We start from the raw sequence: 20,311 nt of genomic DNA, 5'->3' as shown, positions 1-20,311 counted from the left end.
GCTAAACCCTTGTTGGCAATCACAGAGGTCAGACGTTTCTTGTAGTTGGCCACCAAGTTTGCACACATCTCAGGAGGGATTTTGTCCCACTCCTCTTTGCAGATCTTCTCCAAGTCATTAAGGTTTCAAGGCTGACGTTTGGCAACTCGAACCTTCAACTCCCTCCAGATTTACTATGGGATTAAGGTCAGGAGACTGGCTAGGCCACCCCAGGACCTAAATGTGCTTCTTCTTGAGCCACTCCTTTGTTGCCTTGGCCGTGTGTTTTGGGTCATTGTCATGCTGGAATACCCATCCACCATCCATTTTCAATGCCCTGGCTGAGGGAAGGAAGTTCTCACCCAAGATTTGACGGTACATGGCCCCATCCATCGTCCCTTTGATGCGGTGAAGTTGTCCTGTCCCCTTAGCAGAAAAACACCCCAAAGCATGTTTCCACCTCCATGTTTGACGGTGGGGATGGTGTTCTTGGGGTCATAGGCAGCATTCCTCCTCCTCCAAACACGGCGAGTTGAGTTGATGCCAAAGAGCTCCATTTTGGTCTAATCCGACCAAAACACTTTCACCCAGTTGTCCTCTGAATCATTCAGATGTTCATTGGCAAACTTCAGACGGGCATGTATATGTGCTTTCTTGAGCAGGGAAACCTTGCAGGTGCTGCAGGATTTCAGTCCTTTACGGTGAAGTGTATTATCAATTGTTTTCTTGGTGACTATGGTCCCAGCTGCCTTGAGATCATTGACAAGATCCTCCCGTGTAGTTCTGGGCTGATTCCTCACCGTTCTCATGATCATTGCAACTCCACGAGGTGAGATCTTGCATGGAGCCCCAGGCCGAAGGAGATTGACAGTTTTTTTGCGTTTCTTCCATTTGCGAATAATCGCACCAACTGTTGTCACCTTCTCACCAAGCTGCTTGGCAATGGTCTTGTAGCCCATTCAAGCCTTGTGTAGGTCTACAATCTTGTCCCTGACATCCTTGGAGAGCTCTTTGGTCTTGGCCATGGTGGAGAGTTTGGGATCTGATTGATTGATTGCTTCTGTGGACAGGTGTCTTTTATACAGGTAACGAGCTGAGATAAGGGGCACTCCCTTTAAGAGTGTGGTCCTAATCTCAACTCGTTACCTGTATAAAAGACACCTGGGAGCCAGAAATCTTTCCGATTGAGAGGGGGTCAAATACTTATTTCCCTCATTAAAATGCGAATCAATTTATAACATTTTTGACATGCGTTTATCTGGATTTTCTTGTTGTTATTCTGTTTCACTGTTCAAATAAACCTACCATTAAAATTATAGACTGATCATTTCCTTGTCAGTGGGCAAACGTACAAAATCAGCAGGGGATCAAATACTTTTTTCCCTCACTGTAGGCACACAGAGAAACAACGCCTCTGTGTCGAGGCCTTAAATAGAGAGCGAGGGGGGCAGAGAGAGAGGGGAGGGGGTGTAGAGAAATTCGCGAGTCAATGCAAGGCCGTAGCCATGGAGTCAACATTGGGGGGGACCAAATCTACCAGGAGGTCTGGGGTCCCCCCCCCCAGAAATAAAATCTAAATTTGAAAACTAATTTCGTGACATTTCCTAAAATATTGAAAAATTTCACTAACACATGGGATGGAATGTTTTTGTTATTTGATACAATAATGTATAATATTGTATTGTATTACATTGCGCTGTTTTTACTTTTTAACTTTTCTTGTTTCATAGTATGTAATGGCAGAGATTAGGGATTCATAAAGTACAACGCAATCATACAAACACAAATCTACGCATTGTTATATGAAGACAAGTCCGGATTTTGTGGCAAAGGTTTAGCGAAATTGTTGTTTTTATTAACATAGCATAGCAATTATTATTTAAAAAAAATATTTGTATAGCAATATATTGGGGGGGCCATTTTGAGCATGTTTAATTATTGGGGGGGGGGATATGTCCCCCACCAATATATATTATAATTATTATAACATATTATAATTACGGCCTTGTGTCAATGAGAGATTTGGAACTTTGGTGACTGCAGGAAATAATAATAACACGAGGACACGCAGAGAGAGAGAAAGCACACTTATATTCTTGGTTCTATCGGTAAGGTCACCACGTAGAAGGGAAGTGACGTCATACTACTTCCTGCTGTCGCGAGGTAACAGGAAGCTGCCGTGTGCTCGCTTGCACTGAAATCCGAGGTGAGAAATTATCATCGTTGTGGTGGTGGTTGTTGTTTACCAAGGTAGAGCCTCTCTCTCTCTCAGGGATGTCAGTTGAGTAGCAGCGAGCATGGGAATCGATGTCCAGGTTGGAACTTTACAACGCGGGGCCTAGCCACGCGGGGCCTTGCCTCCTGCCCTCGCCTGATTGCACTCACTTTAATAATGACTTCACCCGGCTCGCCACTTTGTAACTTTGTTTTATTGTCAATATTCACGCAGTTTTTATTTTCTTTTGTTAGCAGGCCAAGCCCGCTTGAGCTGCTATACCGCTCTTGTTATCAGAAGCGACCTGCCCACAACAACACAAGGTGAGGCTTTGTCAACGTGTGTGAATGTTTTGACTTAAAACTTTGGTGACTGCAGGAATTAATATTCTTGGTTCTTTCGGTAAAGTCACATAGATAGAAAATTAAATGAAAATATTTTTTTTTTAAATAAAGCAAAAAACCCACGACGTTTCGATCGCAACACAAGTGGTCTTTATCTTATTGAATTTAATCTGTTATTTTTATTTTCTATCTACGTGACTTTACTGAAAGAACCAACAATACGTACGTCAATGTATCTATCGGTCAAAGACGCTAAGCGCGTGCCGCTGTTGACTCTGAATGTGTGGAGGGGAACACCTTCACCACGGGGAGAGAGAGACAGAGACACGGATAGCCTCGGCTATGTTGATGATCCTCGATTCATTATTTGGTGGAGTGAGGAAGAATTAATGCTGAGCAGATGAAGGTGGCCAGGCATGGTGCTGGTCACACCACCACCTGTTTACTCATGGCAGTGTGTGACAGTGTCAAGTTTGTGTTTGCAGTAAAGTCTATTAACTAGGTTGAACACGGAGGTTATATCAAAGCAATAGTTTATTTTTGTTTTCCTCTGGAACTCTTTGTAAGAATGGAAACAGGATGTGAACACAGCACACACATTCAGCTGAAGTCAGAACTGTTCATCCCCAGCATTCAAGAACATCTGAGCCTGGACTCACACCTGAGTTGCGATTGAACATTAATTCATGCATTTCTGCAAAACACAAATAGTATTGTTTTCAAACCCCTTTGCTATGTCAGCTGAATTTAGTTTTCATAAATATTCATTTTGTAGTCAGACAGCCGAAATTGTGTGCTTAGAGTTTTGGGTTAACATTCATCTTGAAGATATGAAGGCTTCCAGGCATATTAATGACATTTTCCCTCTCATTGTGTGCCATAGCAGCCCGTGGAGAGAAACCCTTCAGGTGCACTCTGTACGTGAAGGCGTTTGCACAGTCACCACATCTTAAAGTACACCAGAGAACACACACGGGAGATAAACCCTTCAAGTTGCAGTGTGTGCGTGAAGGCGTTTGCACGTTCATCAAATCTGATGAATTTGGGAAACTTTTTCATTACATCATGAATATATTAATAAGTATAGACGTGTAAGTCACGTGTGCATTCCTCTGTGCCTGACGTGTAGATGGTGTGGATATTCTTTTTTTCTGTCTGCAGCTGACGCTTCCTCTGCAGATTTGGTCTGATGGAGCAAAGGCACTCAGCGCAGCTCGGTACGACAAGTCAACAATGCGACCAGCGTGCATACAGCACGGACCGGACTGGAAATTTGACACGGCACCAGAGAAGTCACACAGGAGAGAAACTCTTCAAATGTACTGTGTGTAACAAGGCATTTGCATGGCCATCAGTTTTTCAGAACCACCAGAGAACACACACGGGAGAGAAACCCTTCAAGTGCAGTATGTGCGTGAAGGCGTTTACACAGTCATGTAATCTTGTAACACCAGAGAACACACACGGGAGAGAAACCCTTCAAGTGCAGTGTGTGCGTGAAGGCGTTTGCACAGTCATCTGCTCTTAAAGAACACCAGAGAACACACACGGGAGAGAAACCCTTCAGGTGCACGATGTGCAGGATGGCGTTTACACAGTCATGTAATCTTGTAACACACCAGAGAACACACACGGGAGAGAAACCCTTCAAGTGCAGTGTGTGTGGGAAGGCATTTTCAGATTTATCTACTCTTAAAAAACACCAGAGAACACACACAGGCGAGAAACCCTTCAGGTGCACGATGTGCGGGATGGCGTTTACACAGTCATATAATCTCGTATTACACGAGAGAACACACACGGGAGAAACCCTTCAGGTGCACTCTGTGCGGGAAGTCGTTTGCACGTTCATCAACTCTTCAAGTACACCAGAGAACACAGAAGCATCAGAAGATCCACAAGGAGTGCAGTCTGAAATCAGCTTGTGAAAGTCAAAGTACCGCAATGAGCCCATCCCTCATGAAACACGAACCGGACGAAAATCCCAGCTTGGACACTTTTAAAGGTATCGAGGTGAAATATGAAGAGGTGATGGTGAAATGTGAAGAAGTGAAGAGCGAAGAAGTGAAGGTAAAATGTGAAGATGAAGATTCAACTCCAAAATACACTGTGTGTGCACACACAGTGTACACACACAGTGACACAGTGACGCACACACAGTGACAGTGTACACACACAGTGACACACACACAGTGACACAGTGACACAACAACAACCGCCATTTGCTACTAAGTGGCGGTGACGTCACCACGACGCTTGTGCCAAGCACAGTGACACACAGTGACACAGTGACACACACAGCGACACACAGTGACACACACTGTATACACACAGTGTACACACACACAGTGTATACACACAGTGTACACACACACAGTGTATACAAACAGTGTACACACACACAGTGTATATACACAGTGTGCACACAGTGTATACACACAGTGTACACACACAGTGTACACACACAATGTATACACACACAGTGTACACATACACAGTGTATACACAGTGTATACACACAGTGTAAACACACAGTGTACACACACACAGGGTATACACAGTGTACACACACAGTGTACACACGGTGTACATACAGTGTATACACCCAGTGTACACACACAGGGTACACACAGTGTATATATACACACACAGTGTACACACAGTGACACACAGGGTATACACAGTGTACACACACACAGTGTATACAGTGTACACACACACAGTGTACACACACACAGTGTACACACACAATGTACACACACACAGTGTACACACACAGTGTACACACGGTGTACATACAGTGTATACACCCAGTGTACACACACAGGGTACACACAGTGTATATATACACACACACAGTGTACACACAGTGACACACAGGGTATACACAGTGTATACACACACAGTGTATACAGTGTACACACACACAGTGTACACACACAGTGTACACACACAATGTACACACACACAGTGTACACACACTGTACACACACAGTGTACACATACGCAGTGTACACACACAGTGTACACACACAGTGTACACACTGTACACAAACAGTGTACACATACGCAGTGTACACACACAGTGTATACACATAGTGTACACACACACAGTGTACACACACAGTGTACACAGTGTACACAAACAATGTACACACACACATAGTGTACACACACAATGTACACAATGTACACACAGTGTACACACACACAGTGTACACACAAACAGTGTACACACACAATTTATACACACAGTGTACACATACGCAGTGTACACACACAGTGTATACACATAGTGTACACACACACAGCGTACACACGCAGTGTACACACACAGTGTATACACATAGTGTACACACACAGCGTACACACGCAGTGTACACACACAGTGTATACACATAGTGTACACACACAGTGTACACACACAGTGTATACACAATATACACAATGTACACACACAGTGTACACACACACAGTGTACACACACAGTGTACACACACACAGTGTACACACACAATTTATACACACAGTGTACACATACGCAGTGTACACACACAGTGTATACACATAGTGTACACACACACAGCGTACATACATAGGGTACACACACAGTGTATACACACACAGTGTACACACACACAGTGTACACACAGGGTATACACAGTTTACATACACACAGTGTACACACACACAGTGTACACACACACAGTGACACAGTGTACACACAGTGACACACACACAGTGTATACACACACACAGTGTACACACACAGTGTATACACACACAGTGTACACGCACTGTATACAGTGTACACACACAGTGTACACACACAGTGTATACAAACAGTGTACACACATACAGTGTACACATAGACACCTGGGAGCCAGAAATCTTTCTGATGGGCCAAATACTCATTTCACTCATTAAATGCAAATAAATTTATAACATTTTTGACATGCGTTTCTCTGGATTTTTGTTGTTATTCTGTCTCACTGTTCAAATAAATCTACCATTAAAATTATAGACTGATCATTTCTTTGTCAGTGGGCAAACGTACAAAATCAGCAGGGGATCAAAATTTTTTTTATTTTATTGTTTCCATTCTACGTGGTGACTTTACCGAAATAACCAAGAAGATGAATCCCTGCAGTCACGAAAGCTTTAAATAGAAATTTGAATTGCAAGTGCTTTGAGTGTGTGCACGTGCCGTGTGGAAAAAAATGTACGATACGCTTATGGTGGATATGATTAGGTAATATCGTAGTGTCGCCATATCGCGATAACTGTCGGAGTTAAATGTTGTACAATTCTGCAAGAGCGTTCCGGACTTTGATCGCGTTGTGTGAACGTCATCATTTGGAACGAACCAACTTACCGCTTTCAATAGGGGGGGGTCGCAGACACGGAAATATATATTTTAAAATATATAAATATATACATCTCCAACAGCAATACAATGACGGAGCGACCGTGACTATCACAGTAGATCATTCAGCATATATTGTTTGAGTAAATACGATTCAAATTATGCGATGGAAGTGAAAGTATAAGATTGATAGTTTGAGCGTCAACCCTTGGCTGGGAGTGGTAGCTCCCAAGTGCCAATGGCTGACGCCTCTAGCCCGGCTCCCAGGACGCTTCTAAACTGTTCGGAATATAACGACTCCCCACCCCCCACCCTAAACTCTAAACTTGCACGAACAATTCCTCTCGCCCCTTAAAACTCTGAGCAGGATTGAACTCACGCGAACCGGTAAGTGGGTGTTTTGGTTTTAAAATTTTGACGAAAAAAAAATCCGGTGTTGTGTGACCCCCGTTGCGGCGGTGACACCGCAGGCTGTGGTTGCTCCCCGCCGGGGAAGGCGTCTCCTTCTCGGTAGGCAATCCAGGCCATTCAGGCCCTCCCTGGCGTCTCGGGCCTAGTCTGTCCCAAAGAAAATAAACATTTATACATGCTTTGTGGAACTGTTTTCACAGTAAGATACACAGGCAGCAGTCGTAAGAAGAAAGGCTTAAATACAATCGTCGGTAACAGAGGCGTTATGAAAAAGGGCCATTGCCCGATTATGCACTACAGTATTTACTTTTAAGGGCAGTGTTATTGGTAAATATGTAGGGGTTTTTTTCTCTCGTGATATACCCGTCTTTGTATTTGTCCTCATGCTTTGGGTTTCGGGCTGTTCCACGCGAGTTTGAAGCCTTTGGTTAAACGAGGTAACACAACCACGGGTCAAGTTATCTTTTGATGCATCACAGCTGTCATAACCCGTACGGTTTACCCCGTATTCTTGTACAGAGACATTGAGTTTTCACGCCCATACGGGGTACAGCCGTTTCAATACGGACAAAAAAACATGCTTTGGTAACAATATTGTCTATTTGTGTTTCTACATTGTGATGGGACTTCGTAGGACGAACGTTGATATTTATAAAGACACTTGGTAGCCGATACGGTCTGAATTGATCTGTAATAAGGTAGGGGCACTGATAGAGGTTGACAGCTACGTGGTGGTGAGTGTACTCGAAGTGAATTTCTATTTGTGTGTTTCTCCCTTGTGATGGGACTTTGTTGTTGTTGTTTTAGGCGGCTGCGGGACTGTGCAACGTTGGTGAGTGGCATAGGAGCGGTGGGGGCAACATCCATTGTAGAGTACAATGTCACTACGCTCCCACGTCTGCGCTACCCTCCTCCACCAAGCCGCCACACGGACGAGCGTGGTGAAGTATGGTTAAATCACGACCCGGGGCGGTGTGGGGAGATCCTCGTCCGGCAATGGATTAACAAATTGGCTCCTACTGTTTACCTCCATATATATAAAAATATGCAAAGTTGTGATTGTGTGTGTTGTCCAAAATGTTTAGCGTACTTCCCGACATGCAACAAACTGGAAATTTGCCATGTGGGTACTTTCCAGACTGTACACCGTGCAAACATTATACAAATACACTTTTGTGTTTTTGGGGGGGAGAGCTCAATAATGTATAGATTTTTTGCACGGCAAGAGAGCTGTGACGTCAAATCTGTCACGTGACCCTCGCACGTGGAAGCGTAACGCGTTGTAGTGTAGTGGTTAGCGTTGTCTGTGTGTGTGTCTTTGTGTGTGTCTGTGTGTGTGTCTGTGTGTGTCTGTGTGTGTGTCTGTGTGTGTCTGTCTGTGTGTGTCTGTGTGTGTGTGTCTGTGTGTTTTTTTTGTGTGTTGTGGGGAGCGATAGTGTAGCGGTTAGCGCGCTGCGCTATGAACCCGGCGACACGGGTTCGATTCCCGCTCATGGCCAACACCAGTGACGATTATCTGAACTGGTCCCGGGCCTCCCCTAGGTCGACTCAGCTTCAAATGAGTATCTGGTGCGGTGTGTAAACGTCGCCACTAGGGAGACAAAGGCGGTCGGGCGTGGTGCTGGCCACCCACCCCCCCGTGTACCGTTCCGGCCTTCATAGGTGCTCGCTAACAGCACTTGCCCCTACAGTCTGTTAAGGCTACATGGGGGATCTTTGTTTTATCTTTTGTGTGTCTGTGTGTGTGTCTGTGTGTGTGTGTCTGTGTGTGTGTGTGTGTCTGTGTGTGCGTGTAAGCGTAACGCATTGTAGTGTAGTGGTCAGCGCTACGCCGCGCTACGAACCCGGTGACCCCAGTTCGATTCCCGCTCACGGCCACCACCGGCGACGATTATTTGAACCGCTTCTGGGCCTCTCCTAGGTCGACTCAGCCTCAAACGAGTAACTTGTGGTGTGAACATTGCCACTGGGGAGACAAAGGCGGCCGGACGTGGTGGATCCAAGTCCCGGGCAAAACCGGGTAGTACAGCTAGTCATGAATATATGAATGAATATAGACGCGTAAGTCACGTGTGACTGTATATATTCATTCCTCCATGGCTTGTTACTGACGTGTAGATGGTGTGGATATTCTTATTTTCTGTCTGCAGCTGACGCTAGTCTGATGGAGCAAAGGCAGTCAGCGCAGCAGCTCGGTACGACAAGTCAACAATGTGACCAGCGTGCATACAGCATGGATCGGACTGGAAATTTGACACAGCACCAGAGAACTTGCAGAGAAGAGAAATCCTTCAAGTGCACTGTGTGTGACAAGGCATTTGCAAGGTCATCAGTTCTTGAGACCCACCAGAGAACACACACAGAAGAGAAACGCTTTAAGTGCAGTGTGTGTGGGAAGACATTTTCACAGTCATCTGCTCTTAAAACACACCAGAGAACACACACGGGAGAGAAACCCTTCAGGTGCAGTGTGTGTGGGAAGACATTTTCACAGTCATCTGATCTTGTAAAACACCAGAGAACACACACGGGAGAGAAACCCTTCAGGTGCAGTGTGTGTGGGAAGACATTTTCACAGTCATCTACTCTTAAAACACACCAGAGAACACACACAGGAGAGAAACCCTTCAGGTGCAGTGTGTGTGGGAAGACATTTTCCGATTCATCTACTCTTAAAACACACCAGAGAATACACACGGGAGAGAAACCCTTCAGGTGCACTCTATGCGGGAAGGCGTTTGCAGTTTCATCAAATCTTCAAGTACACCAGAGAACACAGAAGTATCAGAAGATCCACAAGGAGTGCAGTCTGAAATCAGCTTGTGAAAGTCCAAGTGCCGCAATGAGCCCATCCCTCATTAAACACGAACCGGAAGAAAATCCAAGCTTGGACACTTTTAAAGGTATCGAGGTGAAATGTGAAGAGGTGAAGGTGAAATGTGAAGAGGTGATGGTGAAGAGCGAAGAAGTGAAGGTAAAATGTGAAGATGAAGATTCAACTCCAAAATGGGACCTTCACATCGTGAAGCAGGAGGAGAATTCTGACTGTGAGGCAGAGCGAGGCAACTCCCAGCAGTTTGTGGAAGTGGAGGTGTGGGTGGACTTCCTAGACAATACAAAGTCAAGTGGAGACCCGGTAGATGTGTAAGCCAGAGACGATGTCGCTCCAATAGATGAACCTTTGTGACAGGCCTTTAATGACAAGAATGTGAAGTTGGACACTCCTTCCTAGGTTCATCCTGCAGAGTAAGGGCGGCCAGTCTTTGTGGACCTGTGGGTTGGGTAGATCTTTAACCAGGAGCGAGAGACAATAAGCTCCCAAGCATTCACTATTTTATTATAATTGCATTTACACGGTGCTTGCTTAACTGCCTCAGCAACTCGGAGTTTTGTGTCTCGTCTGAAGCACTCGAAGAGCATCCCCAAGTAGCAGCTGCCCCTGTGTGGCACAAGGTGGTGGCCCTGCACCGGCCTGCATGTGGACAAGAGCCTGTCAGTAGGGGGCGATGATTGATGCGTCATCTCAGTTGTGTAGTTTGTAGGCAATCTTGATTCGAAGCTTTCGTGACTGCAGGAATCCACACTGTTGAGTTCTTTTGGTAAAGTCACCACGTGGGTAGAAACATAACAGATCACGGCGTTTAGATCACAACACAAGCAATCGTCATCAGGTGGGACAACCACAGCAAGAGAAACTGCTGAAGTAGTAGGCGCCTACTCCAGCAGTTTCTTATTGCTGCTGTGCTTGTCCCACCTGATGATGATTGCTTGTGTTGCCATTCGAAACGCCGTGATCTATTATTTGTAGCGTAATGTTTAGAATTTGCTACATTTTGACCCAGACGCCAGCATGCAACGGCCTACTCGTTTTGAATGACGCAACAATAGTTTGTTGTACATACACTGTTAAGCAGACGGTGCATATTTGTAAAATAGCTTCTTGTTAATACGATGTAACGTGATGCAGTCAATTTCGCTGCAGTAATTCAATGTTGTTAATATGCCCGTCAGTGATTTAGAATGAATACTTGTCTGTGCGCGTACATGTATCATTTTGTCTGAGGTCACACATTGAATAAGTGATGTTAGGACAAAGTGTGTGTGTGTGTGTTTTGGAAGTAACCTGTACAGAGAAGTCAGGTGAGACCCGTTGTTCTTGTGATAGAGGTCAAAGGGTACTTTTGTGTTTCACAAAGCGTTTGCCTCTGGAGCAACTCATTTTCCTTGAAATAGGGAGCACGCTCGGATCATTCATCAGTTACAAGGCATACCACTTGAAGGTTACACGTATAGGAGGAGGTACATTCTCTACAACACAAATTGTAGTTTTGTCTTACGTGTTGACGTTGATTTTGTCTAACTGGGACTAGATATGGTCCTTGCTGATTCACGTCTGGATGTTCGTAACCATCGGTTGAAGCAAACCCCACTGCTGTTGTTGAGACGCTGTGCACCAATAAAGGTCCAACACGTTGACGGCCTTCAGGCCAGGAAAGTCACAACATTTGCACACGAAGGACGCATTCAACATTTGCACACGAAGGACGCATTCACGCAAGTACCCCATGCTCCGTTTTGAAGTTTTAGAATGAAACATCTTTGAATTGTGTTGTGTTTTGAGTTAGATGATTTTATTTCTTCAATAAAAGCTTGTATCAATTTACATCTGGAAGACTTCATTGCAAAGGACATTTCGTGTGAATTTTCTCTCGTCATTAAGTAGATGGCCTTGCCGGGGGTTCGGTTCAATGCGGACACACACTGTGTACACACACACAGTATACACACACAGTGTACACACACACAGTGTACACACACAGTGTACACACAAACAGTGACACACAGTGTACACACACGTTGTTGTTGCTGAGCTCACACACCCAAGGGAGGGAGCAGTAGAAAATGAATCTAAATCAACTTAAACTCCAACTCTGTGACGTCACCACTCTGCCATACCTCATCGGCGTGAAACGCAAGGGGGAGGTGTAACTTGCTAGTGACGTCATGTCACCAAGGTATTCACCCCTCCCCCGTCCACCGAGCTCTTGAGCGTGACGTCACCTCCGCCTGGGTCAGGCGGAGGTGACGTCGGTCCAGTGGTAATCCTTATTTGGGCAAAGCTACGCCCAGTGACTGGCGGCTCATTAACATAATGTGTTCGTTAAAGCCGTCGCGAATTTATTGCGACGGGTTCAGCGCCAACGCCCCCATCCCTCGACGTATGGTCTGGGGTCATTAACATAATTTATTCAGTTACAGAGCCGCTCGTGGGAGGGAAGTGACGTCATACTACTTCCTGCTGTCGCGAGGCAACAGGAAGCTGCCGTGTGCGCGCTTGCACTGAAATCCGAGGTGAGAAATTCTCATCGTTGTGGTGGTGGTGGTTGTTGTTGTTGTTTACCAAGGTAGAGCCTCGCTCTCTCGTAGGGATGTCAGTTGAGTAGCAGCGAGCATGGGAATCGATGTCCAGGTTGGAACTTTACAACGCGGGGCCTAGCCACGCGGGGCCTTGCTTCCTGCCCTCGCCTGATTGCGTTTGCTTCAATTATCTCGCTTAGTTGAGCAATCTTTGTAAGAAAGTAATCTACCAGGCTATGCGTTTATTGTGTGTTGACCGACTCTCTGTGTTGCATTGCATTACATTTGCAAGTTTTACTCAGTTTATTTGATTAAGTGTGCTTTTGATTTAAAGCTTTCTTGACTGCAGGGATTCATATTCTTGTTCTTTTGGTAAAGTCACCACCACGTAGAAGGGAAACAATAAAATAATAAAAATATAAAACAATAAAATTCTCACGACGTTTCGACTGCAAGACGAGCAATCATCATCAGGTGTGAAAACCACAGCAAGAAAATTTTCTTGCTGTGGTTTTTCTTGCAGTGGTTTTCACACCTGACGATGATTGGTTGTGTTGCAGTCGAAACGTCGTGATAATTTTATTGTTTTATATTTTTATTATTTTATTGTTTCCCCTTCTACGTGGTGACTTTACTGAAAGAACCAAGAATATAAGTGTGCTTTCTCTCTCTCTGCGTGTCCTCGTGTTATTATTATTTCCTGCAGTCACCAAAGTTCCAAATCTCTCATTGACACAAGGCCGTAATTATAATATATTATAATAATTATAATATATATTGGTGGGGGACATATCCCCCCACAATAATCAAACATGCTCAAAATGTCTCCCCCAATATATTGCTATAAAAATATATTTTTTAATAATAATTGCTATGCTATGTTAATAAAAACAATTTCGCTAAACCTTGGCCACAAAATGTGGACTTGTCTTCATATAACAATGCGTAGATTTCTGTTTATATGATTGTGTTGTACTTTATGAATCCCTAATCTCTGCCATTACATACTATGAAACAAGAAAAGTAAAAAAATAAACAGAGCAATGTAATACAATACAATATACATTATTGTATCAAATAAAAATACATTCCATCCCATGTGTTGGTGAAATTTTTCAATATTTAGGAAATGTCAGGAAATTAGTTTTCAAATTTAGATTTTTTTTCTGGGGGGGGGGGGACCCCAGAGCCCCTGGTAGATTTGGTCCCCCCCAATGTTGACTCCATGGCTACGGCCTTGCATTGACTCGCGGATTTCTCTACACCCCCTCCCCTCTCTCTCTGCCCCCTCTCTCTATTTAAGCCCTCGACACAGAGGCGTTGTTTCTCTGTGTGCCTACAGTGAGGGAAAAAAGTATTTGATCCCCTGCTGATTTTGTACGTTTGCCCACTGACAAGGAAATTATCAGTCTATAATTTTAATGGTAGGTTTATTTGAACAGTGAGAGACAGAATAACAACAAGAAAATCCAGAAAAACGCATGTCAAAAATGTTATACATTGATTCGCATTGAGCAATCTTTGGAAGAACGTTATCAACCTGGTGGGGTGTTGACTGTTATGTTGACCGACTCTCTGTGTTGTACTGCATTACATTTCTAAGTTCACTAGGTTTGTTTTCTCTTGCATTTGTACCTGATGATGATTGCTTGTGTTGCAATTGAAACGTCGCATGCTATGTGCACACAGCGTTGGTGTACGGTGCTTTTTGTTGAATATTTTGCTGTTTTTCCCTGGATTTTATGTTTGCACAGTCACACAAAGTCACTTCAAGATGTTTTCTTGTTCATGTTTTAGTTTTTTGTTTGTTGTGGTTGCACCCGATTCAAGAGCCGAATGGCTCACAGGGCTATACCAAATAAATGAAACTGAAGCTATCAATTTATTTATTTATTTTTTCTACGTGCCTTTGCCGAAAGAACCAAAGAGTATCTTGCTTAAGTTATAATTTCTCTTCACCTGGCTCGCTACTTTGTAACTTTGTTTTGTTTTAAATATTCACAGTTTTTTTTCATTTTTTACCAGGCCACGCCCGCGTTCAGCTGCTGTACCGCTCTTGTTTACAGACGCAACCTGCCCACAACAACAATAACAACAACAAGGTGGGGCTTGTCAACAGCGTGGTGGTGTTCACTCTAGACGCGTGGTGGTGTTCACTCTAGACGCTTGGCGGTGTTCACTCTAGACGTGTAGTGGTGTTCACTCTAGATGTGTGGTGGTGTTCACTCTAGACACGTGGCGGTGTTCACTCTAGACGCGTGGCGGTGTTCACTCTAGACGCGTGGCGGTGTTCACTCTAGACGCATGGCGGTGTTCACTCTAGACGCTTAGTGGTGTTCACTCTAGATGCGTGGTGGTGTTCACTCTTAGACGCGTGTCGGTGTTCATTCTCTACATGTAGAGGGGAGACCGGGGGATCGGGAAGGAAATCCACACGACCACGGGGAGAGAGAGAGACACGCAGCCTCGGCTGTGTTGATTGATCCTCAATTAACTACTTGGTGGAGTGAGGAAGCATTAATACTGAGCAGGTGAAGGTGGCCAGGCGTGGGTCTAGACACACCACCACCTGTGAACCATGCCAGTGTGTGACAGTGGTGGAGCCAGTGAGGGGTGGGGTGGCACGTGCCCCCCCAACGATCCGATAGAAATCCCTAATTTTGATAGGATCATTGGGGTTTATTAGTAACGAGCTTCACTACCCAGCTTCGCCCAGGGGCCGACGGAGCTAGGGGGGGGGGGCGACGGAGCCAGCGGGGGGGCGATGGAGCCAGGGGGGGGGCGACGGAGCTGGGGGGGGGGGCGACGGAGCCAGCGGTGGGGCGACGGAGCTGGGGGGGGGCGACGGAGTCAGGGGGGGGGGCGGGGCGACGGCGCAAGCAGAGGGAGCCGACACTGACTTTCTCACACATCATACACTGACTCACTCACACATCATACACTGACTCACTCACACATCATACACTGACTCACTCACACATCATACACTGACTCACTCACACATCATACACTGACTCACTCACACATCATGCACTGACTCACTCACACATCATACACTGACTCACTCACACATCATACACTGACTCACTCACACATCATACACTGGCTCACTCACACATCATACACTGACTCACTCACACATCATGCACTGACTCACTCACACATCATGCACTGACTCGCTCATCATGCGCTTACTCACACATCATACACTCGCACAACCACTGACCCATTCACTCATCATACACAGGTTCACTCATTGTTTGCTGGCTCACTTGCACATCATATACTGACTCACTCATCATGCGCTGACTAACACATCGTGCGCTGACTCACACATCATACACTCACTCACACTGCCACTGACTCGCTCACACATCATACACTCACTCACACATCATTCACTAACTCACTCTTCATACGCTGACTCGCACATCATACACTCACTCACGCTGCTGCTGACTCACTCATCATACACTGACTCGCACATCATGCACTCACTCACTCTGCTGCTGACTCACTCACACATCATACACTGGGAGTGTCGTGCTGCCAGCTATGGCTGCAGTTTTTTTGTCGTGCGTGTTATGTATATCGTTTATTGTTAAATTTAAATTCACAGTTCCTATGATTATTGTTGTTACATTGTTTTTACAGCTTTATTTTGGAGATTCGAAAACATATGGTTAATATAAATTGTCTTGTGATTGTTGTTGTTGGCTTGCACCACATTGATTTTTGCACACGGCGTTTTAATACGTTTTTTTGCGTGGAATATTTGCTGGTTTATTCCAGAATGCTTCTGTTACGCGTTGTCGCTTTAAGATGTTCCGTGTTCAAATTTTGTTTGTTGCGGTTGCACCCGACTTAAGAGCCGCATGGCTCACAGGGCTATACCTAATAAATTAAACTTGAAACTTGATTTCACTGAAAACCCCTGGAAAAAATTGATGCTTGCAAGAAAGAAAAAAGCCGAAACAAATCAATTTACCTAAATCGGATGTTTTCACTCAAGGAAATTCAACCTTACCCCACTTCTACGTAAGGTCGATTTTGGCCACTCGGGAAGGGAATAATGACATGGCGAGCTGAAAATAGTCACGTTCACTTAGAAATTCCAGACAGCGTTAGCTGTGCAAATTTTCCCGACGCCAGAGCTCAGCATTGGAGAGGTTTTTGCTGCTTCGCACAAACAAACAGATGGAATGTTCTGCTTCATACTTAAGATAGCAGTTCTACCCGTTCTCCGCACGGAGGATATGCATTGAACTCCCGAGAAACCAATGGCTTCATCGGCCAGGAGCGAAGCGCCACCTAAAATCTCCCGGCACGCTGTTAACAGCTCTAAGCATTGCAGAGCGCTTAACTCAGAGGTGTTGCGGGTTGATGCCAGACACTTCATGGTCATTTCCCCCCCCCAAAAAATACAAAAGACTATTTTTATATTTTTTTACATTGTGTACAGTATGGAACATACGCACATGCCAAATTTCAAGTGTGTGGCACGTTGGGAAGTATGCTAAACATTTCGAACAGACACACGTATCCACACATTTCCCTTTCATATATATAGATAAATCAGCATTTTGCGACCCCCACTGCCACCGTGTGGCATATTATTACGTGCCAGGGACTCTATGAGAGGGCAACAGACCTTGTCCATAATTGGCAATAAGTAACGGCAAAGCAGTTGTAAGTGACTCACAGAATTTTGCGCAGTTGCGTATACAGTACACGACTTCCCTGAAGGCAAACACCTTCAGCGAGCGCAATGCCGATCACACGCGTCGAATAAAAATCAAGGGACAAGTCATTACTTACTAACAACTACTTACTAACAACTCCTTACTAACAACTCCTTACTAACTAACAACTCCTTACTAACAACTCCTTACTAACAACTCCTTACGTACTAACAACTCCTTACTAACAACTCCTTACTAACAACTCCTATCATTTTTCATTGCTGGAGGGGTTGCCCCCCCTACCTGAAAATCCTGGCTTCGCCTCTTGAGTGTGTGACAGTGTCAAGTTTGTGTTTGCAGTAAAGTCTATTAACTCTATTGAGCACGGAGGTTATATCAAAACAGGAGTTTAGTTTTGTTTTCCTCTGCAACTCTTTATAAGAATGGAGTCAGGAAGTTAACACAGCACACACGTGCAGCTGAAGTCGAATCTGTTTATCCCAGCATTCAAGGACATCTATGCCTGGCTTCACACCTCTAAGTTGCGATTGAACATTAATTTATGCATTTCTGCCGGACACAAGTAGTATTATTTTCAACACCCTTTGCAATGTCAGCTGAATTTAGCTCTCATAAATATTCCTTTTGAAGCCAGACAGCTGAAATTGTGTGCTCGGAGTTTTTGGTGAACATTCATTTTGAAGATACGAGGGATTTCCAGGCATGTTTATAACCATTTGCCCTCTCATTGTGTGCCATAACAGCCCGTGTGATGAATTTGGGACACTTTTCCACTATATCATGAATATATGAATAAGTATAGACGTGTAAGTCACGTGTTACTGTATATATGGTTTCCTCTGTGCATCGATACTGACGTGCCGATGGTGTGGATATTATTTTTTTCTGTCTGCAGCTGACGCTTCTTCTGACGCTTCCTCTGCAGAATTGGTCTGATGGAGCAAATGCACTCAGCGCAGCTCGGTAGGACAAGGCAACAATGCGACCGGTGTGCATACAGCACGGATCGTACTGGAGATTTCACACGGCACAAGAGAACTCACACAGGAGAGAAACCCTTCAAGTGCAGTGTGTGTGGGATGGCGTTTGCACATTCATCTACTCTAGTAGAACACCAGAGAACACACACGGGAGAAAAACCATTCAGGTGCAGTCTGTGTGAGAAGGCGTTTCCACGTTCATCTGCTCTTGTAATACACCAGAGAACACACACGGGAGAGAAACCCTTCAAGTGCAGTGTGTGTGGGAAGGCGTTTGCACGTTCATCTCTTCTTGTAGTACACCAGAGAACACACACAGGAGAGAAACCCTTCAGGTGCACTCCGTGCGGGATAACGTTTGCACAACAACCACATCTTAAAGTACACCAGAGAACACAGAAGCATCAGAGGATCCACAAGGAGTGGAGTCTGAAATCAGCTTGTGAAAGTCAAAGTGCCACCATGAGCCCATCCCTCATGATACAAGAACCGGAGGAAAATCCCAGCTTTGACACTTTTAAAGGTATCGAGGTGAAATGTGAAGAGGTGAAGCTGAAGAGGGAAGATGAAGATTCAACTCCAAAATGGGACCTTCACATCGTGAAGCAGGAGGAGAATTCTGACTGTGAGGCAGAGCGAGGCAACTCCCAGCAGTTTGTGGAAGTGGAGGTGTGGGTGGACTTGCTCCTAGACAATACAAAGTCAAGTGGAGACCCGGTAGATGTGTAAGCCAGAGACGATGTCGCTGCAATAGATGCACCTTTGTCACACACTTTGTGGGCCCGTGGGTTGGGTAGATCTCTAACCAGGAGCAAGAGCCAATAAGCTCCCAAGCATTCACTATGTTATCATAATTGCTTTTACATGGTGCTTGCTTAATCGCCTCAACAACTCGGAGTTTTGTGTCTCATCTCAAACGCTCGAAGAGCATCCCCAAGTAGCAGCTGTCCCTGTGTGGCACAACATGGTGGCTCTGCACTGGCCTGCGTGTGGACAAGAGCCTGTCAGTAGGGGGCGATGATTGATGCGTCATCTCAGTTGTGTAGTTTGTAGGTAATGTTTAGAATTTGCTACATTTTCACTCAGACGCCAGCATGCAATGGCCTACTCGTTTTGAATGACACAATAGTATGTTTTACATACACTGTGAAGCAGAATGTGCAATTTTTTTTAAAAGCTTCTTGTTAATACGATGTAACGTGATGCAGTATATTTCACTGCAGTAATCCAATTTTGTTAATATGCCTGTCATTAATTTAGAATGTATACTTGTCTGGTTTTGTGCATACTTGTAACATTTGATCTATAAGGGTCAAACATTGAATAAGTGATGTTAGGACAAAGTGTGTGTGTGTTTGAAAGTAACCTGTACAGAAGTCTCAGGTGAGACCCGTTGTTCTTGTGATACAGGTCAAACGGTGTTTTTGTGTTCCACGAAGCATCTGGAGCAACTCATTGTCTTTGAAATAGGTAGCACACTCGGATCATTAATAAGTTACAAGGCATACCACTTAAAAGTTACACGTATAGGAGGAGATACATTCTCTACAACACGAATGATAGTTTTGTCTTACGTGTTGACGTAGATTTTGTCTAACTAGGACTAGAAATGCTCCTTGCTGATTCACGTCTGGATGTTCGTAACCATCGGTTGAAGCAAACCCCACTGCTGTTGTTGAGACGCTGTGCACCAATAAGCGTCCAACACATTGACGGCCTTCAGGCCAGGAAAGTCACAACATTTGCACACGAAGGACGCATTCACGCAAGCACCCCATGCTCCGTTTTGAAGTTTTAAAATGAAACATCTTTGAATTGTGTTGTGTTTTGAATTAGATAATTTGTATTTCTTCATTAAAAGCTCGTATCAATTTACATCTGGAAGACTTCATTGAAAAGGACATTTCGAGTGAATTTTCTCTCGTCATTAAGTAGATGGCCTTGCCGGGGGTTCG

At 44.7% G+C, this 20,311-nt stretch overlaps 2 protein-coding genes across 4 annotated transcripts; both read left to right on the top strand.

Moving 5' to 3' along the window:
• The first annotated feature begins 7,083 nt into the window (after positions 1-7,083).
• Positions 7,084-11,978, top strand: LOC142915944 (uncharacterized). Of its 3 annotated transcripts, none has more exons than XM_076061572.1 (3): positions 7,084-7,291; positions 8,123-8,147; positions 9,466-11,978. In XM_076061572.1, exon 3 carries the CDS (start codon positions 9,480-9,482, stop codon positions 10,461-10,463), a length of 984 nt encoding a protein of 327 aa, XP_075917687.1. In that variant the 5' UTR covers positions 7,084-7,291; positions 8,123-8,147; positions 9,466-9,479; the 3' UTR covers positions 10,464-11,978. The 3 variants fall into 3 exon arrangements, with proteins under 3 accessions (XP_075917687.1, XP_075917686.1, XP_075917685.1); XM_076061571.1 differs by having other exon boundaries at positions 8,123-8,256; XM_076061570.1 differs by having other exon boundaries at positions 8,123-8,261.
• A 635-nt stretch (positions 11,979-12,613) lies between these two features.
• LOC142915912 (uncharacterized) lies at positions 12,614-19,085 on the top strand. The gene is made up of 3 exons (XM_076061538.1): positions 12,614-12,667; positions 14,699-14,775; positions 18,302-19,085. The coding sequence occupies exon 3, from the start codon at positions 18,312-18,314 to the stop codon at positions 19,083-19,085; it is 774 nt and encodes a 257-aa protein (XP_075917653.1). The 5' UTR covers positions 12,614-12,667; positions 14,699-14,775; positions 18,302-18,311.
• The last annotated feature ends 1,226 nt before the right edge of the window (positions 19,086-20,311 follow it).

This window comes from Petromyzon marinus, unplaced genomic scaffold, assembly GCF_048934315.1.
Source record: "Petromyzon marinus isolate PM22_M1 ecotype Great Lakes invasive population unplaced genomic scaffold, UKy_Petmar_22M1.pri1.0 PM_G_Scaffold_37, whole genome shotgun sequence".
Lineage (NCBI taxonomy): Eukaryota > Metazoa > Chordata > Hyperoartia > Petromyzontiformes > Petromyzontidae > Petromyzon > Petromyzon marinus.
The sequence above is the reverse complement of the archived record's forward strand: the minus strand, read 5'-3'. Positions and strand labels throughout refer to the sequence as shown.

Coding starts and splice junctions, on each gene's coding strand:
- LOC142915912 (XM_076061538.1), top strand. CDS start 18,312: ATGGAGCAAATGCACTCAGCGCAGCTCGGTAGGACAAGGCAACAATGC.
- LOC142915944 (XM_076061572.1), top strand. CDS start 9,480: ATGGAGCAAAGGCAGTCAGCGCAGCAGCTCGGTACGACAAGTCAACAA.